At 48.5% G+C, this 26356-nt stretch overlaps 1 protein-coding gene across 1 annotated transcript in view; it reads left to right on the top strand.

The window, feature by feature from the left end:
• The window catches only part of LOC119954975 (leucine-rich repeat-containing G-protein coupled receptor 5-like), a 201701-nt gene extending 176912 nt beyond the window's left edge, over positions 1 to 24789 (top strand). Inside the window, 8 exon segments of the mRNA XM_038780739.1 lie at positions 996 to 1061; positions 1286 to 1357; positions 17050 to 17121; positions 18866 to 18991; positions 19776 to 19921; positions 20661 to 20744; positions 23587 to 24641; positions 24643 to 24789. Coding sequence (XP_038636667.1) covers positions 996 to 1061; positions 1286 to 1357; positions 17050 to 17121; positions 18866 to 18991; positions 19776 to 19921; positions 20661 to 20744; positions 23587 to 24641; positions 24643 to 24681 — 1660 coding nt within the window. The 3' untranslated portion in view covers positions 24682 to 24789.
• Positions 24790 to 26356: the final 1567 nt, after the last annotated feature.

Here is a 26356-nt window from a genome sequence, read left to right as displayed (position 1 = left end):
TTTCACCAGCCAGTGGAAACAACCTGCCCGCATCTATCCTATCTATTCCCTTCATAATTTTAAATGTTTCTATAAGATCCCCCCTCATCCTTCTAAATTCCAACGAGTACAGTCCCAGTCTACTCAACCTCTCCTCATAATCCAACCCCTTCAGCTCTGGGATTAACCTAGTGAATCTCCTCTGCACACCCTCCAGTGCCAGTACGTCCTTTCTCAAGTAAGGAGACCAAAACTGAACACAATACTCCAGGTGTGGCCTCACCAACACCTTATACAATTGCAACATAACCTCCCTAGTCATAAACTCCATCCCTCTAGCAATGAAGGACAAAATTCCATTTGCCTTCTTAATCACCTGTTGCACCTGTAAACCAACTTTCTGTGACTCATGCACTAGCACACCCAAGTCTCTCTGCACAGTGGCATGCTTTAATATTTTATTGTTTAAATAATAATCCCGTTTGCTGTTATTCCTACCAAAATGGATAACCTCACATTTGTCAACATTGTATTCCATCTGCCAAACCCGTAGCCCATTCACTTAACCTATCCAAATCCCTCTGCAGACTTCTTCCAGTATCCTCTGCACTTTTCGCTTTACCACTCATCTTAGTGTCATCTGCAAACTTGGACACATTGCCCTTGGTCCCCCAATGATTGATTAGGAGATTATTTTAAATCAATTTCTTTTCACAAACGTTCCCCCCCAAACATTGATCTTCACCCGCAGTGCATGTCGCAATCTTCAATTTGCTCCATGTAAAATAATTTTTGAAGTGATTTTATTGCACTGTTCTTTGTTTCCTGATTGGGTGAGAATCCTTTCCTGCCATTGGCTTCTTGGGAAGACTGATGACATCACTGCAGCTGCACACCCTTCCCAGAATCCTTGCTGTGCCACACTGCCAGTAAACTCCGAATCAATGAGTGGGACACCTGGATGATGAAACAATAACCTATACTTGTTTTTAATTGTGTGATATTCTGTTTAACAGAGACCTGTCTTACAACTGGATCAAGGTTCTCCCAAGTTTCTCTGGCTGCCAGAAGCTTCAGAAGCTGTAAGTTCAAAGCCCGCAGAAATGCGTTTATGCGCTGCTTTGCAGCGAACATGAGTGAAGAGTTCATCAATTAACTGACAACACATTTAATAGAACTCCACTCCTTTGAATGTGCAACACCCTTTCGTCTAGTCAGAATTCTGTTCCCACAGTAAAGGCCTAAGTGTCCATCAAGTGAGAGCCTGTTTGTTAAACTTCATGCTTCTACCTGTTTCCATGTTCAGGGACCTGCACCACAACAAAATCAATGAAATCCAGCACGACACTTTCCGACAGCTCACTGCACTGCGATCACTGTGAGTATGCCACATGCTTTGCTTTGATGGATTTGTTTCGATACCATTAATAAAAATGGTAGGTTCATTCCGGATGGCACTGAGAAAAATAACTTCTCAATTATTTTCAATCCTGAGTGAATTTTTAATCTCGTAATACATAAAACTATATTCCAGGCAATCAAATATTTCCCCCCGCAACCCCCCCACCTGCCGAAATAATCTTAAACTCATTTTATATTTTGAAAAATGGCAGAATACTTACTGTTTGTTTGCAGGTTGAGATTTTGGATGCAATTCTCCCAAAACATGGCTTGGGAACAAAGACCCACTTTCGAGGGCATTTAGCCGCATGTTTCATAGAACATAGAACAGGCCCTTCAGCCCCCGATGTTGTGCCGATCACATATCCTAGTCCCGGCGCTCGCAGTTGTATAAGGGGCCTCAGCGGGGAACGCGGCCAAGGATGCACATAGCCCCATTTTGAAATGGCGTCCAAATCTCCGAGGCCCCCGAAGCGACCCCCAGACCCCTACCCCAGCCCAAACGCACTATGGGAGGGACCCAGGCACCTCAGGCAAATCACGGGCAACCCCGGTTCAATCACATATGTACACAAAATGCCAGCTTGGCACCTTGGCAGTGCCAGGCTGGCACCCAGGTAGCAAAGCCAGGGTGCCAGGCTTGCACTGCTAAGGTACCAAGGTGGCACCAGCAGTACCAGGACACCACCCTGCCCAAAGGGCATACAGCTGGGCGGTCTCTGAATCCCTAGGAGACCCCTACACGTGCTGTTATACCTGGTCCCCGTTTGTGGGACCAGTGTTTAATGGCACTCGGCCAAGGCCTCCAACGCAAAGGGGATGAATCCCAAAGCCACAGGTTCCTCGCGAATCTGAACATTAGAGTCAGACTAGCTGTCTCACTCTAATATGTAGATTTGCCAAAATGTGACCCTGTCTACAATGGGCGGGATTTACATCACAACGTCTCGCGAGATTGTGTTGGATTTTGCGAGGCATTGCGAGCCAGGTAGATCCCGGGAGCAGAGCCTCCCGTCTTTTAGCAGGCCACACTGCTTTGTGGCGAGCTGCTTTTTGGGCTTCGCACCCTAATTGTCATCTCCGGAGGAAAACGCGGTGCGATTCCCGCTGGGAGGGTTGGCGCGATCCCGATTGCAATCCAGCCCCCACTTCGACATTTTTTTTGGAGAGAACATGTTTCGCACTGACGTGGAGGGGGGCGGGGCCTAAAGATGGCAGCAGTTTCGGCTCCTCAGAGATCGGGGCGTCATTTTTAAAAGAGCGTCCTAACCTCAAAGTCAAATGACAGGCTCCCCCGCCATGGACATCATGACTCCCTGCAGACAACGGGAACACCCCCAACTCCTGACCACAAAGCGGCAACAAGGAGTCAATGAAGCGTGGAGTTGCTCTCCTTGCTGCCATCTTGTTGGCTGGGATGGTGTGTGTGGGGAGTGCAGTGTGTATATGCGGCTGCAGCTTGTCAGCTTCCTGAGTGTCAATTGTGAAACCGGCGAATCCCGTACCATTTCTTATTGGAATCGATTGTGTTCCATGTGGCGCTGGTCCCTCAACCGCAGGATAATCGGTCCAGGTGTGGCACCAGATTTGCTGTCGGGGGACACCCGAATCGTGCGCCGGCGTCAACACTTAGTCTCAGAAACGGAGAATCCAGCCCCCTAACCGAGTGTCTCCCATCGGTACCAGAACTGGCCGACCTTATACAGACCATAACTATACATCATTTCGGGTTCTCCGTCCCCTCATGATTTCTCCCCTCATCTTCCCTTCTGTCCAATTGATATGCTGCCTGTTGATGCTTGTTTAGCAATGCTCCTTGCTGACTCCATTCAACAGAGGCCTGGCCATGAAAATGTGCAGGCCTGTGTAATCCAGTAGGGAAGTGCTGGACTCCCTCCGGCCCACTGCCAACGAATGAAGCTATCGAAAAATCACCCCCATTGCATAGTTTCTTTAATAAGTCATTCGGAAGCAATGTCCAGTGTAAAGTATTTGAAACTGTTGCATTGCTTAAAATATTGGATGCCAAATTGATGCTATACCATGGTCTTGGCAATGTTAATTAACTGTTACTTAACAGCTAGCAGATGGAACAGCACTTTCTAATCTTCTCATTAGCCATGGTGCAGTAAACGTTAACATTGTTGGTGGCACTTTTTGTTTTGTCCCAGCTGTGGCAATGAAGCTGCAGGGAAGTCGGAGTTGCTCTCATTTTATATCTTAAAGTGAAAAATGAAATGTCAAGTACTTTCCCAGACAGGTAACGGTCTGAATGGCCATCGTGGCTTTTCCTTTTGAAAGAAAAACATATTACTCCAGCTGTGTGATTGATGGGAGAAGGAAAGAAATTGCTATTGAAACACCTGGGAAAAGGACAGTGCGGAGGCGAGATAGCCAATTGCTTAACTGGGGACAGTCTTTCTGGCCAGTCTGGCTCAGTGACAGAATGGGTGCGATTCTCTGACCTTGTTGCTCTCTCGCTCGAGCGAGTGAATAGCAGGACAGGCGGAAAACAAGAACCAAGCCGGCCGCCAAACCGTTTGCGATGCAGCCGGCCGGTACCGTGTGCAAAATCAGGATCTCGCTGTAGCGTGGCGAGAAACCAATTATCACCACTTAAGTCCTATTTCCATGAAATTAACAGGAGCCACCCCATATCAACGGCCTCCTGTGATACATCGGCCTCCCCAGCAAGTGGTCACGCTGACGCCGATTAGTACTTCTTTTGAAAATCGTGAACCTAGCGGATGAGCCGAGGAAATGAGCAGCCACCTTCGCTCACAGGCAATGAGACTGGGGGCACTGAGCACACTGCACCTGTGTTCGGGTGGGGGGGAAACCGGTGAGGGGGGGGGGTGCAGGCCCTGCAGGGGGTGGGCCATCATGGGGGGCTGGGAGTATTGGGGCTGGAGGGGTCCTTGTGGGGCAGTTGGGGGGGTACAGGTGGGGTGTCATGCGCAGATCTGCCACGCCAACCCCTAGACCAAGTGCTCCCCATGCCGGGGGCGCCCCAGCCCCTGTCTGTCTGCCCCACCGACCACCCACAACTCCCATTGACCGCAGAGGTGTCTGGCCGTGCCGCTGAAGGCTATCGCTAATAGGGAATTGGCAGTCGTGGTTAAGTGAGCACTTCACACATCCCAAGTGGACCTCCGTGGGTGGGCGGGCCATGTAGCATGTGGGTGGTTTTGCCTCGCATCCCAATCACACCCTGATCCATGGACACTGTGCTTGAACACTACGGGAGGCAACACCACAGACGCAGCAGCCAACCTCCTGACACCCAGGGGATGGGCCCCAGCCCCGGGCACATGTCTGCGGCCAGGTGTACATGGGCAGGGCGTGTCGGGTGGGGGCAGGGAGGGGACAATGTCTGGGGGGACTGGTAGTTGGCCTGCATTGCGGAACAGAGAGCCAGAGGCATCATACTGGTTGTGTTGAGGGTATTTTAATGCTCCTCGTCCAAGTGTACACCATTCTCCCTGTGTCCCGATGATGCCGCCCCACTATCCCCACCCTCCTTCCCCCCTCAAACCTCCCACAAAGCCCCCTCCCCCAACGCACATTCCACTCCTTACCACCTTCCCAGTGATCCCCGATGTGCTTCGCCTTCCTTGCTCTACCACGATGTCTAAGTTTATTCCCTTAGTTTCCATCCAGTGGAGGCAGCCAGCTGTTTACCTCATCCTGTGGCCTTCAATGCCCCTGGAAGGAGTCCTCTGGTGGATCTGCAGCTGGAGGGCCTCGCCACACTTGTCGGCAGCACACGCACAGCCGTGCTGCCCTGTTCTTGGTGCTGGCTGCAGAGGGGTAGAACCCGGCGGAGCTGGTGGCCACGGTCGCCACCCAGGACCCCCTCCTCCCAGTCGGTGCCCAAAGTGCCCAAAGGGCCCTGAGCCTCAACTCGAGATGGCCGGGCGGCTGCCCTTGCGTAATCTGGCTCTGCCAGCCCTGGCGGTTCCCCATGATCCTCACCATGGTGTGGACACCCTCGGCGATGCTCCTCACGATTGGGCCATGCTCTGCAGTGACTCGGTAATGCCCATGTGTGACTGGGACAATCTCCGCAGCGCCTCATCAAGGTCAGCTGGTACTGGGTCACGTCACCCAGTGAATCGGACCGCCTGCTGAGGAACTCAGCCATAGCCGTCACCGACTGCGCAACGGCATGGACATCTCCATTCATGCTGCCAATGTCATGCACCAGGCTCTCCACTGCGGTCGCCAGCCTAGTAGTGTTGGTCTCTGCGCCAAACATTGTGGGCAACATCTCCTGCGCCCGTAGACTCTGGGACTTCCGATCAGCTATGGAACTGCTGGAATATCGCTGCCATTTCCCTCTGAATGTCCTGAATGTTCACCTAACATCTCCATCAGCTCCGGGTAAACCTGTTCCAGAGGCTCAGTATCTGGCTGGGATTCAACAGTCCTCCAACTGCTGTCTCACCTGGCTGTTCTTTCCTCCACCTGATGTGCATCAACAACTGTGTGGTGCTCACCAGATTGTGCCCCAGAAGCCTGTCCACTAACATTTCCCACCAAGGTGCGTGCCTCTGTGCTAATGGAGAGTAGGGCTGACAGCTGTGACGCATCGACTGTGGCATCCTCGGAGCTCTCCTCCGAGGTGGTCTCATGGGAGGTAGTGAAGGGGGCCACCCCGGATTGGCCATACTGTTGGCAGGTGTACCTGCGGGAGAATGGACATGTGGTCAGTGCGAGGGATGGGACATTCAGTATGGCAATAACAACTCACATGTGACAATCCATCTGGGTGGGGCCCGATAGATCCTAACCTCTATGCTGTGCGCCAAGCTCTGCATTGGTGATCGCCTTGCCCTCGGCTACCCTGCAACCTCTAGGGCCCGTTCCTTGAAGGTGTGAGGATTCTTATGTCCGGCACCCCATCGTCTTTCTGCACCCTCTTCTGATGATTGTGGGAGGACTTCTCCTACGGAGATACAGAGAGGGCATCGTTAGCCTCATGCGTGGTTCACAGTGGTTTGGAGGTGGGGGAGAGGGTTGTAAAGGGAGTGTTGGGATGGTGGGAGGGTTGGGGTGAAGGGAGGAGGCTGAAGGTTGGGTTGAGGGCAGATGCACGGTTAGAGGGGTGGGAAAGTTTTGGGCAGGGGTGGCATAGTGTCATGCCCAGTGTAGGTCTTTGACCTATTTGCAGCACTGGAGATCAGTCCTCCTAATCCAGGTCTGTGTCTCCAAACATTGAGGCCAGTCGTCTCGGTGCCATGGCTACGAGCTGAATGGGATTGGTTGTGCAAATTCAAGTGGGGGGGGGGGGGGGGGGTGGTGACAAGCGTAGTCCCGGCGAATCAGATGGTGAGCCTTCATTTGCGGCGTGAAGCCTTGTTAAGTGGCCCAATTAACGCTGAATAGTGTTGCCAGCCTTGCTGGGTCAAGCGCTGGGAAGCTCACGGCGGTTCCCGCATAAAAATCTTTTCGTAGAATCGCGCCCAATATATATGATTCGCAGAGTTATTAGGGTGTATCTACAATTTCCATACTCTATAGGTAATATTGCAAGTACTCACAGCCTCCATGCAAAATTCCCCATCTTGGGATGACATCATTCTGTGCACCAGAACAATTATTGGGACAGCGTTTGGTTAAAGCCCAGAGTAACAGATCACATTATTCAGATAAAAACAGAAAGTTCTGGAATTACGAAGCACCTCTGAGGCATCGACGGGAGTAATTTGGGCCGAATTTTCATTTTGGGGTCAGGATGCGAACAATGGGAGAGGTTTTGTGTCCCCAAACTCGCAGTGTGTTCATGTCCAATTAAGGACAGCAGATGGGCGCCTGAGGGCGGAGCTGCCAACCGTCACAAGAGGAAGAGTGGATGTCTCAAAATGGACGTGGCTCCTGAGGAGTTTTACAGAAACCAAGGGGCTACAGTTGCTAGGCTGCCACTGTGGAGGGGGGAGCTGTGATTCTATGGCAGTTGGAGCTGCAAGGGGGACATTGCGTAAAGGAATTCTGGCTCCCCACTTTCCGCCTCCGCCTATCAGCCAGCTTTCGGTCTGAGTGGGGGAATTTGCATACCGACTGAAAAATTTCAATTTGCGTAAGAACAGTGTCCTTAATAAGCCCTTTAAGTGGTCTAGTTGGCTGCCGGCCGCAGGTGGGCGGAGCAGTCACCCCTCCAAACCAATCTCTTCCAAAATGGCCCAGAGACAGGAACATTCCAACAAACCAGCATGCCTCTCTCTCTTTTACCCGCATGCACCCACCTGCGGCCTACTCAGTCCAAAAAAATTCAACCCAATATTCAAGGTTGCTGAAAATTCAAGGGGCGGAATTCTCCGTTCCTGCGGCTAAGTGCCGGCTCCAACAGAGAATCCGTGGGCGGTTCACAGCAAGAAAATCGGCACGACCCCCCTCACCGATTCTGGTACTGATGAGGGGCTAGCACCAGCGCCGTGTGAACTACATGCGGATCGCCATGGAAAACCCCTGGACGATGGCCAGATCCCAGGGCTGGCGGCCTGCACCGGTCGTGCCGAGAAACATTGTTCCTGCCGTGCTCGAACCCTAACCCTCCGACCCCGACCACAGCCCACCCCCTGGCCACCCCCCCGACCAGTTCCCCCAGCCCTAGCAGAAGCCCCCCAGCTGGCGACACGGATCCCGAATGAGCGTGCAGCGCTGGACACCACCCGCATCCGCCACTCTGGGTTCACAACCACTGAGACCACATGTGGCACGCGCAATCGGGAACTCATCCTATCGGGGCTGGAGAATCGCGTGTGGGCCGGCCGATGTTGTGCCAACAGCCTTGCAACTGCATGCGGCACGCGTGCCAATGACGCTAGCCTGCAGGGGGTGAACATTGTAAACCAGCGGCAAACCGGCGCCCGATCGCCGCTCCCGATTTCGGCGTCAGGCTACGGAGAATCCCACCCAAAACCTTTTTTTCAAAAATATTTTTATTCAAGGCATTTCGCATATATACACAATATCAGAAGAACAACATATCAACACAACCAACAATCACAGATCTCCAATCCCCGACACCAGCCCCCCCACCACTTGCTGCCTTCCCTATTTTAACCCCCTTACCCCCTCCCCAAATCCCCCCTCCCCTTGCTGAGCACTCAATTCTCCTTGAAGAAATCAATGAACAGTTTCCACCTCCGGGTGAACCCTTCCACTGACCCCAGTAGAGCGAACTAGGCCTTCTCCAACCTCTGGAATTCTGCCAGATCACTCACCGGTACCCCCGTCTTCTGCAGCCCAACAAAATCGGTCTCCGGGCGATCAGGCAGCCGAAGGCCAATCCATCGGCTTCACTCCCCACTCCTGGATCCCAAGGTCTTCCGACACACCAAATATCACCATCTCCGAACCATGGGCCACCCCCACACCCAGAATCACGGACGCAACATCCGAGAAGCCCTGCCAGGACCCTCTCAGCTTTGGACGAGCCCAGAACATGTGGACGTGATTTGCGGGCCCCGTTTGCACCTATCCTCCCCCCCCCCCTCAAAGAACCTGCTCGTCCTCGTCACAGTCACGTCGGACCTATGCAGCACTTTAAACCGGTTGAGGCTTAACCTCACACACGACGAGGACGCGTCAAGATAATTGTTAATAGAATTGAACCATTTTGGAAAAGCTACCCACTGAGCCCCAAATACTTGAAACTATTTTCCTTTTCTGAAGAATTATAAATTTTTCTGCTTCAACCTGGCAATTTATTACAAGAGGAAAAATGTTTAGATTTAATTTCAGGGTCTCACGTACATAAGCCAAGTCTGTGCTGCTACATGCCAAGCTATACAGAAGTCTGTTTCAAATTCTGTTAACAGTAATAAAACTCAAATCCTCCCATGTTGGGAGGGTACAGACTTTTTCAAACGTAGAGAAAGGTACTGCTACTTGCTGGGAGGTTTTGCTTGCACAACAGACATTTAGATGTAGTGAGTTTAGCTCAGTTGGCTGGGCAGCTGCTTTGTGATGCAAGTGCGGGTTCTATTCCCGTACCGTCTGAGGATATTCATTTTTTAAAAAATTTAGATTACCCAATTATTTTTTCCAATTAAGGGCCAATTTAGCGTGGCCAATCCACCTACTCTGCACATTTTTGGGTTGTGGGGGCGAAACCCACGCAGACACGGGGAGAATATGCAAACTCCATACGGACAATGACCCAGAGCCGGAATCGAACCTGGGACCTCAGCGCCGTGAGGCGGTTGTGCTAACCACTAGGCCACCGTGCTGCCTTTGAGGATATTCATGAAGGCTCAACCTTGTCCCTCGCCTGAGATGTGGTGATCTTCAGGTTAAATTACCACCAGTCAGCTTTCCCTCTTACAGGGGAAAGCAGCCAATGGTCAACTGGGACTACAGCGACTTACGTACTTACTAAGATGTAGTGATCACTCCCTTCAGCTGTTTTTTGGGGGGAACTGAAATATCCCATTATCCTGGATATTTGAGATAAGGCGGGATTTGCCAGACTCTCCCGCTAGCTGGACCGGAATATCCCACCAAATCTCAAAAATCCAGGATTATTGGATTATTGGGTTCCCTGGCAATGTGTGTATAGGGGGCTGGGTGGGGGGGGGGGGGGGGGGGCACCCACACAAAAGCCCATAGACTTTGTCAGGATTGAAGATTCCACCACAAAGGGGCTGGAAAATCTCGGCCACAGGCTGAGGCCTTGAAGGCCTCAGACCTCAGATTAAAATGAAGGCCTTGAAAGATACAGAGAAAGAACTGTGGTGCATCAAATCATGTTATTGAGTTTACAACCTCACTTTAAACTTAGAAATTCAGTTACTGAAAAAATGTTTTGAGAGATTTGATTGGATCACCATCTGTGTTTATTCGTGATTCTCTTAAATGGTCATTCAGTGATGGTTGTTTATAGAGGTCTTTACTGGTTTTGCTCTGGTAATTTTGTAGCCTTATGTTTACTTTTGATTTGCATATTCCAGACTGTTTCGGCCTAATGCTTTCCTTTCAGGCAGCATTGTGCGATGGCAAAAGTATGTTGTTGTATGAGACCTAGGCAGTTGAAAGATTTTCACAACATTAACCTCATTATATCCACAGACAAACCGACTGGGTGTTACTAACGCGTTTTGAGGAAATGAAAGCAAAGCAGAAAGTTAATGTTCCCTTCCATAAATGGAGCATGGTGATGCAGTGCTCCATTGTTCTGTCTTTGATAATGAGAATCTGGCCTTGTGCCTTGTGCTTGATGATTAGGTTGCGTATGGACCCAGTTGTAAGTGATCAAAGAAGTTTATAGAAACTAGCACTGGGATAAACGTAAGTGCAGACATTTTGTACACTTAGGACAGATCCCCACCCACCCCCACTCCCCCACGTGCTCCGCGGTGTGTTTTCTGGTGACGGATGTTGATTGTCATTGACCGCAGGCAGGATCTTCCAGTCCTGCCCATGTCTACCGCATTTTGCACGGCTTGCCCATCCTGTTGCCGGGAAATTTGCTGGGGGGCAATGGGGGGGGGGGGGGGGGGTGGGGGGGGGGGGGGTCGCCATCAGCAAGATTGGAAGGTCCCACCAGCAGGAAGGGCCAGGAGGTCCCACCCTTAGAAACTAGCAGCATCTCTGCTTTGCCATGAGATATCAAATACATAACAAACTGGCAAAATAGGACAGGTGGCATGGATTTGAGAAATACAGATTGTGCCCTTATTCCAATCTAAAACCACAATTTGAGCAGAATCCCTAATCTCAGCCATTCTGCATTTGGAGGCTTCAGGCAGAGAGAGGGAAAAATCACATCAGGTTTCTCCATTGGGGCATCCTCACACACCGCCTTGGTGAGACAGAAGAGCAACGGGGTGAATCTATGCCCACTACACTAGCAAGAGCTTTAGGAAATATCTTGGGCTGGATGCTCCAATTCTGAGACTAAGTGCTGACGCCGGCGTGGGAACTGTGACCTTTATGACCGAATAAATGGCTCAAAATGGCCACCAATCCCCAATCTGGTAGGGGGCTAGTAGGCAGGCAGCGTAAAGCCCCCGGCTCCAGCTGCCGATATGGCGCCAGCCGAGCGCGGAGCCGGTCTACGAATAGTGCCCCCCTTTGGCCAGGCTTGCCACCCCTGGACCACCCCCCACCATTGCCCCAGCCCCTGCCACAGCCCCTCCCTGCCCACGGATTGGCTCTTCCCTGACTGTGGCGGCGCTGGACTCAGTCCGCAGCCACCACGCCAAGTTCCCGACAAAAGTAGCACGAGAGACCCACACCGTCGGGAACTTGGCCTGTCGGAGATGGAGCATCGGGGGGGGGGGGGAGGGCTTCAGGTAACATCCTGAGGCCGTCCATACGGCGTGCGGCGTACTCCCAGAGTATGCTGTTTTGATGGGGGCGGAGCATCACAAAAGCAAACGGGAATTCTCCGGCCGATCGACGAACGCGATTTCAGCGTCGCAGACCCGAGAATCCCGCCCCTTGTAAAAAATGTAATGGAATTGAGAGTGAGTGATCTGGAAAAAAAGTTCGACAAAACAGTTCATTTACAATGTTCTGTTCCTCATTAAATGGTCTGTGGCAAATCCGTAAAAATACCGCAATTAAGAGTTCACTGTTGCTTTGGTTTAAGATCTTTCCAGAAATGGAGTGCTTAACCCGAAGCTGGCAGCCATGTGACAGAACATTTCCTCTCGCTCAAAGAGTAGTATTGCTTGTTAAAAGAATTGCCATAAAGGTATTCAGTCAGTGAGCAGATGGAAAGTGAACACTTGGACTCTTTGCCTCCAGACTTACATTTAGCTGGAAGAAGAATTCATCTGCTCCCTGGGGGTAAAATAATAAACGATTTGAGCTCAGATTTTCAGGTAGTAAGACTGGAATAGTCGATTTTATTTCCTGCAAAAATCAAGACGGTTCCAATGGAAAACTCTACTCGACTCTCTGTTTTTTACATTCCTACCAAGCCACAAATTTAGATACCTAATGTACCCAACTGAAGTAAATTGCTCCTTATTGTGTTTCCCTTTTTAAGTAATTGGTGCAGGTTAATTTTATTCAAAGGCACATTTTTAAAATTTCGTTTTAATGGCTTTGAATGCACACCAACATATAAACCATGTCCTGAAGCAATATATCCACACGGCCAAGTCAACCACTCCTATAACTGTCAGGAATGAGCTATGCAGCTGGCATTAGTCGCAATTGTTTGTTGGCAGCAATGGGAACATTGATACCAGTGAAAGCAGTAACATTATTTTCCATCTGGCAGTGGTGATCCAGTTTACCATCAATATGTTTCTGATTTCAGACATTATCGTGCCAAATGTAGGGAAGGGTTTGCCAAGGCTCCATGAAAGACAGGTAGCAGTTAAAAGGGTGGGTTAAGGGGATCGCCGAAAGTTTTTCCACTTTTTTCTCGGCACTACTGCTGGTAGAAAAGGCGACTAGATTAAAACAAAAAACTGAGAACAGCTTGAGAACTTTTGAAAATAATTATTAACTAGAGATCTTCTTTAGGGGCGTCAGGTTACGGTCACACAAGAGACCCATTGTGTTATTTTTCCCTCGAAAACGATCCCTAGATCACCATTAAGTATCCCCCCCACATGAAAATGTTCGGCCAATCATGTGTTATCTGTGTTGGTCTAACATCGACTGCAACTGGATGCAGTAAAACGAGAAACAGGCTTCCGACACAGGAGATGGTCCAACACTGTTTTATTGAACCTGTTGATTGCTGTACATAATCTGCTATAGGCTGACACTCTATTAACCTAACTGATAACCTCCTACTGGCTTGAACAGATTAGCTCTCTTTGACATGGTGATGATGTTCATTGGCCTGTGCACTGCGACTATCTCCCTAGCCGTGTCCTGTGAGACAGAGCCAGAGCCTTAATGCCCTGTGGGCTTTATAGTGGTGGTGTCCTGTCTGGTGATTGGTTGTTCTGTGTCATGCGTGTTCATTGGTTATCCTGTGTGTCAATCACTGCCTGTCTGCATCTCATGATATACATGAGTGGATATTATGACAACGGCCTCCCGTGATTCATCGGCCTCCCCAGCACAACTCACACTCCTGTCTGCACCAATGGCTCCGAAGTGGAGATGGTCGATAGTTTTAAGTTCCTGTCCTGGTCCTCTTACGTTAATGCAATAGTCAAGAAAGTCCAACAACTTCTCTGCTTCTTACAGAATAAAGAAATTAGGCATGTCTGCATCGACTCTCACAAACGTCTACAGATGTGCCATAGAGAACATCCTATCCGGCTGCATCACAGTTTGGTATGGCAACTGCTCGGCCCAAGATCACAAGAAACTGCAGAATGTGGTGAACTCAGCCCAACGCATCACACAAGCTTGCCACCCTCACATTGATTCTGTCTACAGCTCCCTCTGCCTCAGGAAGGCAGATAGTATTGTCAGAGACCCTTCCCACCCAGGCTTTTCCCTCTTCCGGACCCTTCCATCAGGCAGAAAGTGCAGAAGTCTGAAGACTCGCACATCCAGACATAGGAACAGCTTCTTCCCCAAAGCTACAAGACTCCCCAACGACTCGCCCTCGGACTGATCTGTTACCTGTAAGAACACTATTCACGGCGCCCTCTGCTGCTCTTGCTCATGTATTTGCTTTGTTTGGCCCCTTGTTCTGCACTGTAACCAACCACTGTTTGTCGATGTAACATTTGTCAATGTACTCTGTTGATTATTCTTTTTTGTCTACTATGTACGTACTGTGGCCGCAGAAAAATACTTTTCACTGTACTTCAGTACATGTGACAATAAAATCAAAATCAAATCAAATGGAAAGTGGTCACGCTGACGACGATTAGAACCTGGCGGATGGGCTTCTGGAGGGAGCCGAGGAGGTGAGTAGCCATCTTGGCACACAGGCAAAGAGCCCGGGGGCACTAGGCTTGCCACCCCAGTACGCAGCACGGGATGTGGAAGGCAGAGGCTCCACCTCAACAAGGAGATGGTGCAACACCTGTGCCATGTTCCCGCGCACTTGGCACCACATGGAGAAGGAGGACACCCACTCTCCGTGGCCTTCAAGGTCACTGCAGCCCTGAACATTTACACCCCAGGATCATTCCAGGGCTCGAGCGGGGGACCTGTGTGGCATTTCTCAGGCCACAACCCACGGGTGCATCCGACAGGTCATGGATGTCCTGTTTGCCGGGGTTTGACATGGACCAACAGGATGCCCAGGCAGTAGGACTCTCTGCCATCTCCAGGAAATCACAGGTACAGGGGGCTGGTTTAGCTCAGTGGGCTAGACAGCTGGTTTGTATTGCAGAACAAGGCCGGCAGCGCGGGTTCAATTCCCGTACCGGCCTCTCCGAACAGGGGCCGGAATGTGGCGATTAGGGGCTTTTACAGTAACTTCATTGAAGCCTACTTGTGACAATAAGCGATTATTATTATTATTATATTATTATAGTGGATGTTACTCATGTTCACCGGGCTACCTGGGAGTGCCCCACATTAACAGGAAGGGGTTCCACTCCCTGAACATACAGCTTGTGTGTGACCACTACATGAAGATCATGCACTTCCCAGGGAGTGTCAACAACAGCTACATCCTAGGACAGTCGGTCATTCCTGGCTTCTTCGAGGACCATCCTAGGATGGGCGGCTGGATTTTTGAGCCCTGTGGTTCACCTTGGGATGGAAGGGCAGCTGGTTCGATCCCCGGCTGCCCCTGCGACATCTGGCTCTGACAGCCCTGGCAGCTCCCCATGATCTGAACCATTGTGTCGACGCCCACGGCGATGCTCCTCAGTGACTGGGACATTCTGCAGTGCCTCGACAATGCCCGTCTGCGACGGGGACAAGCTCCACAACACCTCAGCCTTTCCCGTCTGAGACCGGGACATGTCCTACATAACTCCATCAAGATCAGCTTGGTACTGGGCCACATCCCCCAGCGAGTCAGACATTCTGCCGAGACCCTCAGCCATGGCCCTCACTGACTGCGTGATGCCTTGGAACCCTTACTAATGGTGCTGACATCGTATACCAGGCTCCCCACTGCGGTCGCCACCCTAGCTGTGTTGTATGGGTGCCACACATTGCCAGGGGAATCTCCTGCTTCTGTAGCCTCTGGATCTCCTCCAAGCGTCCATGGACCTGCTGACATCTCCCTCTGAATGTCCCGGCTGCACGCTAACATACCCATCAGCTCCCAGTATACCTGTACCAGAGGCTCAGCATCAGGCTGGGACCCAGCTGGTCTGCTGTCTCGCCTGGGGTTTCCTGCCTCTGCCTGATGTGCATCAACAGCTGTGCAGTGCTCACCAGATTGTGCCCCAGAAGCCTGACAAACGTTTACCACCGAGGTACGTGTCCCTGAGCTGGTGGAGGGTGGGGATGACAGCTGTGATACATTGATCATGTCTTCCTCAGAATTCTCCTCCGAGGTTATCTCATGGGAGGCTGGAGAGGGGTCCACCCTTGATGGGCCGGCACCATCGGCTGGAGGGCCTGCGGGAGAATGGACATGTAGTCAGTGGGAGGGATGGGTCAGTCAGTATGGCAATAATTCACATTTGACAGACCCCGTGGATCAACTAAGGCTTCTACCAACCTCCGGGTTTGTGATCGCTCTGTCTTTGGCCATCCCCGTCATCCCTAAGGTAATTTCTTCAAAGGTAGTGAGGAACCTTTGGTCCACACACCGCCATCAGTCTCTCCCGACGTTTGTGGGAGAGCTTTTCCTGAGGAGTTACAGAGAGGACATTGTTCACAGTGGTGGGGAGGGGACTGTAAACGAAGGGTTGGGGAGGTTGAAGCGAGGGGAAGTGAAGGGAGGGCTGGGGGCCACATGGGGAGTTGTGGGGTGGGATGGGTGCTTGCGTGGGGGGCGGAAAGGTTTTGGAGAAGTGGGGGTTTTTGGTGTCTACCCACCCGTGCTGCCCGGTGTAGGTCGTTGACCTTTTCATGGCACTGGAGGCCAGTCATCCTGGTCACACTCCCAGAGCTTACAGCGGCCACCACCTCACCCCAGACAGCACTGGCTGCCCGGTGGTTCGCCCTCTGGGACCCTCGGAGGAACAGGACATCCCTCTTGGCCTCAAACACATCTAGGAACCTCCCCAGGTCCACGTCACTGAATCTTGAGGCCGGTCTTCTCGGTGCCATGGGTGCGAGCTAACTGGGGTTGGCTGTGCTATTTAAGTACTGCTCAACCTTGTTAGCTGGGGATGGAAAGCACAGTCCCGGTGAATCAGCTGGCGAGCCATCATTTGCAGCGAGAATCCATGGGGCCTCATTGAGTGGATGAATTAATGGCAAGTAGCGTTCTGGCCTCACTGGGTCGAGTGCTGGGAAGCTCGCAGCAATTCCCCTTTGTTACCACATTTCAAAATCTTTCCAGAGAATCATGCCCGACATATCCAACATTGCAGCACTCTGAAAATCCTGGAGTATCAGTTCATATGTTCAAATTGCAGAGAGGGGCTCGAATCCGCAACGTTCTGATGACAAATGGTGTGCGATAAAAGGAAAGCTATATATTTATTTCCTGATGGAAACACCGTGTGCTGTATTTCTTTTCCAGTCCAAAGCTGATTTTTTTTTTTAGAAAATTGTATAAACAATTCCCGTATTTTATTTCACAATAAGTTCAGAAATGTATGTGTGAATTTATACAAATGGTGGCATCTTATGGACAATCTTTACATATCTATCCACAAACAGTGACCTTGGTTGGAACAACATTGAATTCATCCATCAAGAATCATTTCTTTCTTCATCATCTTTAACCAAACTGTAAGTCTCTGGTTCCATATTTTTCACGAGCTATAACTAATTTGTGACAACTTTACAATACAGAAAAATTACAATTACAGAATAATTAGAACGTTCCCCTCCGTTTTAGCATTAATTCAGTACTGCAAACGAAACTAGGACATTTTTCGTCAATGGAATTGGTATGTTTTTCTAAGATTTGGGGCCCTGATTTTAAATTCACTAACGTGTAAATGCTGATGAAGCTTGTAACATGCCAGAGGCACCTCTGAATCTCTGTTGAATGGTGCACGTTCAATTCCTTTTATTATATTCTATTGGGTTTTATAGACAGCTTCCAGCCAAAGCTTTAAATTCCAAGAGCTGACTCCCACTGTCTTTTCTGTTGAATCCATTTTCCATGCACCCAGGGCAGGTTTACAAGGAGGAATTTTAGGAGTCCTCAATCCTGGCGGAGAGCCTTAATCACCAGAGAGCACATTGGAAATTCTGGCACCTCATGAAATTATTTTTTTAACAGTGGTTTGGAAAATCGTGGGCAGTTCATGTCAGAATTTCCACTATATGCTCCTATAGAGCAAGGCCTTTGGGAAATGATCCACACAGACTCAGGTAAAACCAAATCTATAGACTTAATGCCAATCTATAAAATCAACAGCATAGCTGCTGCAAATCATCTAAGTTGGCAGAATTTGAATGAAAAGGGACCGATTTAAAAGGGGCGGCACTGTGGCACAGTTGTTAGCGCCGCTGCCTCGCAGGAACCAGGGTCCCGGGTTCAATTCCGCCTTGGGTGACTCTCTTTATGAAGTCTGTATGTTCTCCCCGTATCGGCGTGGGTTTCCTCCGGGTACTCTGGTTTCCTCCCATGGGCTGGTTTAGCACAGTGGGCTAAATAGCTGGCTTGTAAAGCAGACCAAGGCCAGCAGGCACGGGTTCAATTCCTGTACCAGCCTCCCCGAACAGGCACCGGAATGTGGCGACTAGGGGCTTTTCATAGTAACTTCATTTGAAGCCTACTTGTGACAATAAGCGATTTTCATTTTCTTTTTTCAGTCCAAAGATGTGAGGTTAGGTGGATTGGATGTGCTAAATTGCCCCTTAGTGTCCAAAGATGTGCCGCCATGGTCAGGTTATCGGGATGGACGGGTGCGGGGGAGTGGACCTAGGTAAGGTGCTCTTTCAAAGAGTCGGTGCAGACTTGATGGGCCGAATGGCCTCCATCTGCACTGTAGGAATGCTGTAGTTCTACTACACAATGTGCAAACTTTATTTGTGACATTTTCTCTGCTGCCACCCTGTATAGATGATAAAACAATCATGCAGCAATATGATGTGCATTAAGATTGCTTGAGGGCAGCACGGTGGCGCTGTGGGCTAGCCCTGCTTCCTCATGGCGCCGAGGTCCCAGGTTCGATCCCGGTCACTGTCCGTGTGGAGTTTGCACATTCTCCCCGTGTTTGCATGGATCTCACCCCCACAACCCAAAAGATGTGCAGGGTAGGTGGATTGGCCACGCTAAATTGCCCCTTAATTGGAAAAAATGAATTGGGTACTCTAAATTTTTAAAAAAGATTGCTTGGAATTTCTGGCTGCAGGGACTGTAAGAAACTGCAAAATTCTCTTTCACTGATATTTCCTGTTGTATTTTCTTCCCCAACTATGTCATGTACAGGAAATAAAGTTTTGCGACAGCAGGTGTCACTCCCAAAGTTTTATGCACCAATTTGTAATTGATTCACTTACTCCTAATAATTCCATGCAGTGACCTCACCTTCAACCTTCTGTCGTCTCTTCCTGTCTCTGGACTAAGTGGGTTAACACATCTAAAAATAACCGGCAATCAAGCCCTACAAGATTTGTTGCCAATTGAAAGCCTCCGGAACTTGAGGTAAGGACACAAATGCACCCTTTATTTCCACTTTATTCTTTGTCACCAAACATGGCTTTACCATGCAAATAATTAAAGAGAGGTTATGGCTCAGGGTGAGAGGTGACTGGGTGGCGTGGTGACAGAGTTGCTTGCGCCGCTGCCTCATAGGGCCTGAGACTCAGGTTTAGTTCCGGCCTTGGGTGACTGTGTGTGGAGTTTGCAAGTTCTCCCCGTGTCAGCGTGGGTTTCCTCCAGGTGCTCTGGTTTCCTCCCATAGTCCAAAGATGTGCAAGTTAGATGGGTTGGCCATGCTAAATTGCCCCTTAATGTCCAAATATGTGCGGGTTGGGTGGGGTTGAGGGGATAGGGTGGGGGAATTACGCCTGAGTGGGGTGCTCTTTCAGAGGTTTGATGCAGATTCGGTGTGCTAAATTGCCTTCTTCTGCACTGTCGGAGTTCTCTGGACTATGTGGATTGGCTGTTCTAAATTGCCCCTTCGTGTTCAGGGACGTTCCAGTTAGGTTATCAGGTTAGGGCTAGGGGAATGAGGGTGTGGACCTGGGCAGAGTGCTCTCTCGAAGGGTCGGCGCAGACTCAGTGGGCCGAATGGCCTCCTTCTTCACAGTAGAGATTGTCGGAATCCTATGTCAATGTTCTCTTGTACTTGTTCTGAGAGATAATGAAAACAATGTGGAATAGCATCCCATTGTACTTTAAAAATACAATAATTGCATGTTAAATCAAACAGGATTTCCACAGTAATTGATTTGGTATTTTCATGCTTTTATGTTTAAATTCATAGGGTACTAGAAATGCCGTATGCTTACCAATGTTGTGCATATGGATCTTGTGAAAATTCCTACAAGCTTACAAATCAGTGGGAGAAAGCAGAGAACACCAGTGATGATGAAGTACATAAACGAGATGCTGGAATGCTGTCTGGTCAAGGTAACTGTCTGGTCAATGGTTAACTGTCGTCATTCTTTCTATTGGCGATTCTCACATCGCAAAGGACCCGGGTTCAATTCCGGCTTTGGGTGATTGGCTGCGTGGAGCTTCCTCATTCTCTCATGGATTTCCTCTGGCTGCTCCGCTTTCCTCCCACAGTCCAAAGATGTGCTGGTTAAATGGAGTTATGGGGATAGGGCCGGGGGGGGGGGGGGGGGGGGGGGGTTGTCCTAGGTAGGGTGCTCCTCTTTGGGAGAGTTGGTGCAGACTCGATGAGCTGAATAGCCACCTCCAGCAAAGTAGAAAGCACCTTTCATTTGTCTCCGAGCAAGTGACGAAAAATGTTGTCTTGCTATCATGTAATTTTGTCGGTGTGGAGTTTGCACGTTCTGCCTGTGTTTGCGTGGGTTTTGCCCCCACAACCCAAAGATGTGTAGGGTGGGTGGATTGGCCACCTTAAATTGCTCCTTAATTGGGAAAAATGAATTGGGTACTCTAAATTTATTTTAAAAAAAGAATATTCATGCTCCAAAAAGCAACGGCAATTACAGTGACAGAGCATATTTGAAGGGCATTTTGGGAGCAAAAACATGCAAGGTTACGTAAGAAAGTTGCATTATTTATATGGTTAATGTTGTTATTGGCTGTTAATGAAAGAAGTCCAACAATGGAATGTATTTGCATGCAAGACAACATTAATATTTTGCGTAACAACTGTTGAATTGTATGTAATGTGCAGATGATCAGGACCTTGACGATTTGCTGATAGACTTTGAAGAAGATTCGAAAGTCCATCATTCTGTTCAGTGCACACCAACTCCAGGTACATTAAGAGGAATAGGAATAAGTAATTATTTTGTAATCTTAGTGCGGGATTACACCCTCCCGCCTTCCGGGTTGGGGCCGTCAAATCTCTGCGTTGGGGTCGGAAAATCATGGCTTAAGGTTTTTTGGGGCTAAAAAAAAATCTTCAGATCCTGGCTCCCACAGCGAATCTAAAATGAGCAGCTGTTCACCAGACCAGAAAGAACGAGAATTAATCCCTGGCCTACCCCAGGCTAAGTGAATCTGGCCACAAGAACAGGACATTTTGAGCTCAGGATCCCGAGGATTAAAGTGTGAAAACTCTGCACGGCTCTCGCTTGATTCTCACCAAAACATTTAATCAGCAAAATCTTCAAATTAACGAAAGGTATAGTTATAATTTATGTCAAGTGTGATCAATGTGTAGGTGCGCTTCCAGATACAGTATTGGAGGCAAATATCCTAAAAACAGTTAAATATTGGGAATAGGTGGAGAGGTGCGCAGCAAAGTCGATGGCTGGAATCTCCGGTTCCCCGGCCGTATGTTTCTCGGCCGTGCGTGAAAACCCGCCAGCGGGGTTCACTGCCGGCGGGAAAATTGAATCGCAACGACCGGAGCATTTCGGCCACATTCTCATCGATTTTGTGATGCTCCAATATAATTTGAAGTTTCTGACATGGTTGATCACAGCTTCCAACTGCAACCCCTCTCCACCATTGTTTAGCTGGTGCATTCACCTGGTTTCATTCTTATCCATCTCATCATAGCCAGATTGTCAATTTCAATGGCTTCTCTTCCCGCCCCATTACCCCTGGAGTCCAGCAAGAATCCTTTTTCTTATCTTCATACTGCCCCTTCAGCAACATCATCCAAAAGCACACCTTTAATTTTCACATCTACGCTCTCAACACCCAGGTTCTATCTCACCATCACTGCACAGACTGCTGGTCTGGCTTCCAGTACTGGATGTGCAAAACTTTCCTTTGGTTAGTTATCGGAAAGGCTGAAGCCATTGTTCTCCAACCTACTTCAAACTCTGCTTCCAAACTATCGACTCTCCCCTGTGCATTTGTCTGAAACTGAACCAGTCAGTTCACAACCTACCTACTATTTCTCGTTCAGATGAGAAGCTCATATTCCACCTATTTCCACCTCCATTAACACCGCCAGACTTCACCCTTGCTCGAGATCATCTGCCAATAAAAATCCTTATTCGGGCCTTTTTTATCTTTAGACTTGATGACTCTAATGCACTCTTGACTGACCTCCCAAGGTTCCTCAAGGTCATCAAAAACTCTGCTGCCAGAGTCCTAATTTGCAGCGAGCGCTAGCCACTTATCCCCTCCGTCTTCAGTGACCTGCACCGGCTTCCAGCCAAGCAGATCCTCGATTTTAAAATTCTCAACCTCGTTTTCAAATCCCGACATGGCTTTGCCCCTCCCAATCTCTTCCAGCCCCACAACTATCAAATATCTGTGCTCATCTAATTTTGGCCTCTTAATCATCCCTGATTGTAAATGGTCCATCATTGATAGCTATGGGCCGGGATTCTCTGAGCCTGCACCAGGTCGGAGAATCGGCAGTGATGCCGGGAATTCCCACCACGCCACTCCGACACCTGGACGTGATTTTTCGGCGCCAGTTGATAGCTATGGGCCGGGATTCTCCGAGCCCATGCCAGGTTGGAGAATCGGCAGTGACGGCGGGACACTGATTCTCCGCGGTCGACAGGCCGAGTTCCCACCAAATTCCGCCGGCGTGGTTTCAACCTGGTACCACCCGGTGGGAGCTGGGACCCGCGGCCGCGGTGGCCGTCCTGGTGGGGGGGGGCAGGGGATCAGACTCCGGGGGGGAGGGGCCTGCACGACGGTCAGGCCCGCGATCGGGGGCTACCAATCAGCGGGCGCCCGCAATCTGGAGGGTGCCTATCTCCTTCCGCGCGGGCCCGCGGTGTCGCTACACCATGTTGCACGGCGCCAGCGTGGAAACGGCCACCATGCGAATGCACTGGCACGGAAACGGCCACCACGCGCATGGAGGGCCCTGCGCCGGCACTGCAGGGCCACGTATTGGCGCCAGAGCAGCGCGCAGCACTCCGGCGCCGTGCTGGCCCCCTGTGGCCCACTGAATCCCCGGGCCAAGAGGCCCGTTGATGCCAGCATGAAACACTCCGGTGTTTACGCCAGCGTCAACACCTGGCCGGGATTTTGGAGAATCCCGGCCGTGCTTTTAGCTGCCCAGGCCCTAAGATTTGGAATTCCCTCCTCTCTGACTCTCTCTTTCTTTAATAACCATCTGTTGTAATATTGATCTTATGGGCTTGGATAATATTGCTTTGTCACCTTTAAAAGCAGCTTGGGACATGTTCTCACTTTAAAAAGTGCTATATAAATGCAAGTTGTTGCTTTATTTAACAAAATATGCTCAATATTCTAACCTGACTAAATTCACCCCACCTTGTGTTGAATTTGGAAAAAAGTAGAAATAGTTTAATCAGCTTTGGAAAAAAATGTTTGGTTTTATTGTATTAATTTGATTCAAATAAAAAAGTGGGCTTTTAATGTTTTGACAGGTAATGAAAATGTTGAACAGTTAGCATTCTTTGAAAGGGCTTCCTTTTAGACGTAAAACTGAGTGTAATATCAAAGTGTAAAATGGGTGATGGAGAATTACAGCCCATTTTATGCCATTGACTTCAATTGGGCGAGCGGTAAAACAGGCCGGCAATTCATTTATAATTTGTAGTGGCTTTACTTTAACGCTCAAGGTCAAAAATACTCTAGTCTGTGGATTTTTCTTGGTATGAAATGAAAATGATGATCTATTAACAGCAGTTAATTAAAGTTCTTATTAATTTTAGGACCCTTCAAGCCCTGTGATCACCTGTTTGGCAGTTGGATGATACGTCTAGGTGTGTGGACCATTGTTTTCCTCTCTCTTGTCTGCAATGGTTTAGTCGCCGCAACGATTTTTGGATCTCCAGCACTAATTTCCCCACCAAAACTCTTAATAGGCCTGATGTCACTTGTGAACACTCTAATGGGGGTTTATAGTGGTATTTTGGCAATTGTGGATCTGTGGACATTGGGCAAATTTGCAAAGTATGGAGCATGGTGGGAGAATGGAATTGGATGTCAAGTTGCAGGTTCCCTCTCTGTGTTTGCCTCAGAAATGTCCATTTTCTTACTTACCGTTGCAGCAGTTGAACGCAGTCTATCCACAAGATGCGATATGAAACAAGGAAAAACCCTGGGTAGCATCAAGATAGCAGCTACCTTCTGTGTTATTCTGGCATCCATAATAGCAATGCTTCCACTGTTCCACATTGGCGATTACGGGATTTCTCCACTTTGCTTTCCTTTACCCTTTGGGGAGCCATCCACTTTAGGCTTTCTTGTGGCTCTAGTCTTGCTGAATTCTCTTTGCTTCCTTGTGATGACAATAACCTACACAAAGCTTTACTGTGGTTTGGAAAAGGGAGACTTGCAGAGCCTGTGGGACTGCTCAATGGTAAAGCATGTTGCCTGGCTGCTCTTCACTAATTGTATTTTGTATTGCCCCGTGGCCTTCCTGTCGTTTTCCTCCTTGATGAACCTCACGGTTATTAGTCCAGAAGTAATCAAGTCAATACTCCTCGTGATCCTACCATTGCCAGGATGCCTGAATCCCCTGCTTTACATTCTTTTTAACCCACATTTCAAAGATGCTCTGGGACATCTGAGGAAACATGGCCGGTTATGGAGGAGGTCAACGCAGAGAAGCTTGGCCTCGATAAATTCAGAAGATGCTGAGAAACAGTCATGTGATTCTACTCAAGAACTGGTGACACATCCAGGCAGCAGAACTGCCACTGGTACATCCTGTGACTCAGTAAACAATATGTTCAGCCCATCCACTTACCAGATGGTGGAGACCTGACGAGAAGTCATCAGCAAATTTTGTTCACTGTCATTAGATTGTAATGGTGAAGGACCAAGAAAATAATTCACGCAAGATTAAACTGGTTTGCTTCAGATAGTTCTAAACATTCTTTTTTTAAATGGCACATATTTATGCATGACCCCCCCCCCCCTCTCCCCCTCCCCCTCCCCTTTCTACCAAAATATTTAAACTGTCAAGGATGTGGCAGAGAGGTCAAATTATGTGGGGGGGAGAAAAGAACCTTTACCAGCCAGAACATCGGAGTAATACTTTTCTCCTGGATGTTCCTCAGAATGATACACTGCAATCACTGCAATTATTTAACCAATTCGAAAACTTTATTGTTAAATGTTTTATTTGAAAATTATGTTCACAGATAAGAAGATTGACCATTTTATCAGCATAGACAGAGTAGTTTCAGAACTTAATGCACACATTCTCTTGAAATAGTTATCAGCGTCCTTCTTGCAAGTTATCCCACAGTTAATTTTATTTGCAGTATAGGTGACATGATTAGCAAAACTACCTTGTCTCATGATACCTTCAAATTCCACGCAAATATATAATCTCACTCAGTTCCTGGGTATACTTGGTTTCACGTGTAGAGACTGCAATCGATTTGTTGCAAATCGTCACCTCACAGCAGCACTTCTGTTCCATTTAAATGCATTACGACTGTATCTAATTAATTAACCTTTTGTCCTCACACTCTAATGTTTTATTGATTTATGAGAAAATAATAATGAGACTTAAGTCTTTTCCCATCGCCAAAAGAAGTCCAACCATTTAACGCTGCTTCCAAATGACGTGCATTAGTGAGGGACAGACTTCTGCAACTCACTAAGTATTGTGTGTAATGTTCATCTTATTTCCTCTTTCCCATTTGTCCTCTGGTTAAACCTTGCAGTTCACAAATTATCTGGTGTCACTATGTAGAACAGTCAACTAAAGTGTGTTCAGATAATTCAAGAAATTTCTGAAAATATGTTACGTTAAAAACATCTGATGACAGATCATTTAAAGGCCTTATTTGAAATTCCATTTAGTGATCTTAGAGAGTTAAATTGGCAAAATCAGCATCCTGTCCTTGCCGTGATATAATTTTACAGATGATTCATTGGGGTAAGGGATCTAAATCTGGACTTTAACTCACTGAAACTTTTTATTAGTTGACACTGCAAATTCAATTCTGCTTAGTTATCAAAGCTACTGCTTCATTTTTACATTTCTGGATCATGATAAAAATCATGCCCAACGTAAATGACCCATACAAATCACAGAATTAACTGCATATTCATTCATGTATTTACGTAAATTATGTACATTGTGATTTATGAGAACCGTATCTTTAGTAAAGAGAACTGCACTTTTCCAATACTAAGTTTAAATAGCTCAGCAATGAATATACACAAAAGTGTTTGAAATAACTGTGTATTGAAAATTGTTTATCAATAAATAAGACATATTCCTAAAAGATTTTCAAGCCGATACCTTTGAGTATTGCACAAGGAAGACACTTTGTCAAAGCTTTTCGTTTTGCACTCATCAGCACAATCACAGGAGTACCAATGTCAGAGAGAACAACAACTTTATGCTGCATCAGAAGAGACTGCTGATTAGTTGCAAAGTGGACTCTGATTGGTTGAGGCCTTGCCATGAAGAATGTACCAGTTGATAGTGTCCGACAGTTAACTGCCAAGCGTTGTTTG

The sequence above is a fragment of the Scyliorhinus canicula genome, chromosome 20, assembly GCF_902713615.1.
Source record: "Scyliorhinus canicula chromosome 20, sScyCan1.1, whole genome shotgun sequence".
Lineage (NCBI taxonomy): Eukaryota > Metazoa > Chordata > Chondrichthyes > Carcharhiniformes > Scyliorhinidae > Scyliorhinus > Scyliorhinus canicula.
The sequence above is the reverse complement of the archived record's forward strand: the minus strand, read 5'-3'. Positions and strand labels throughout refer to the sequence as shown.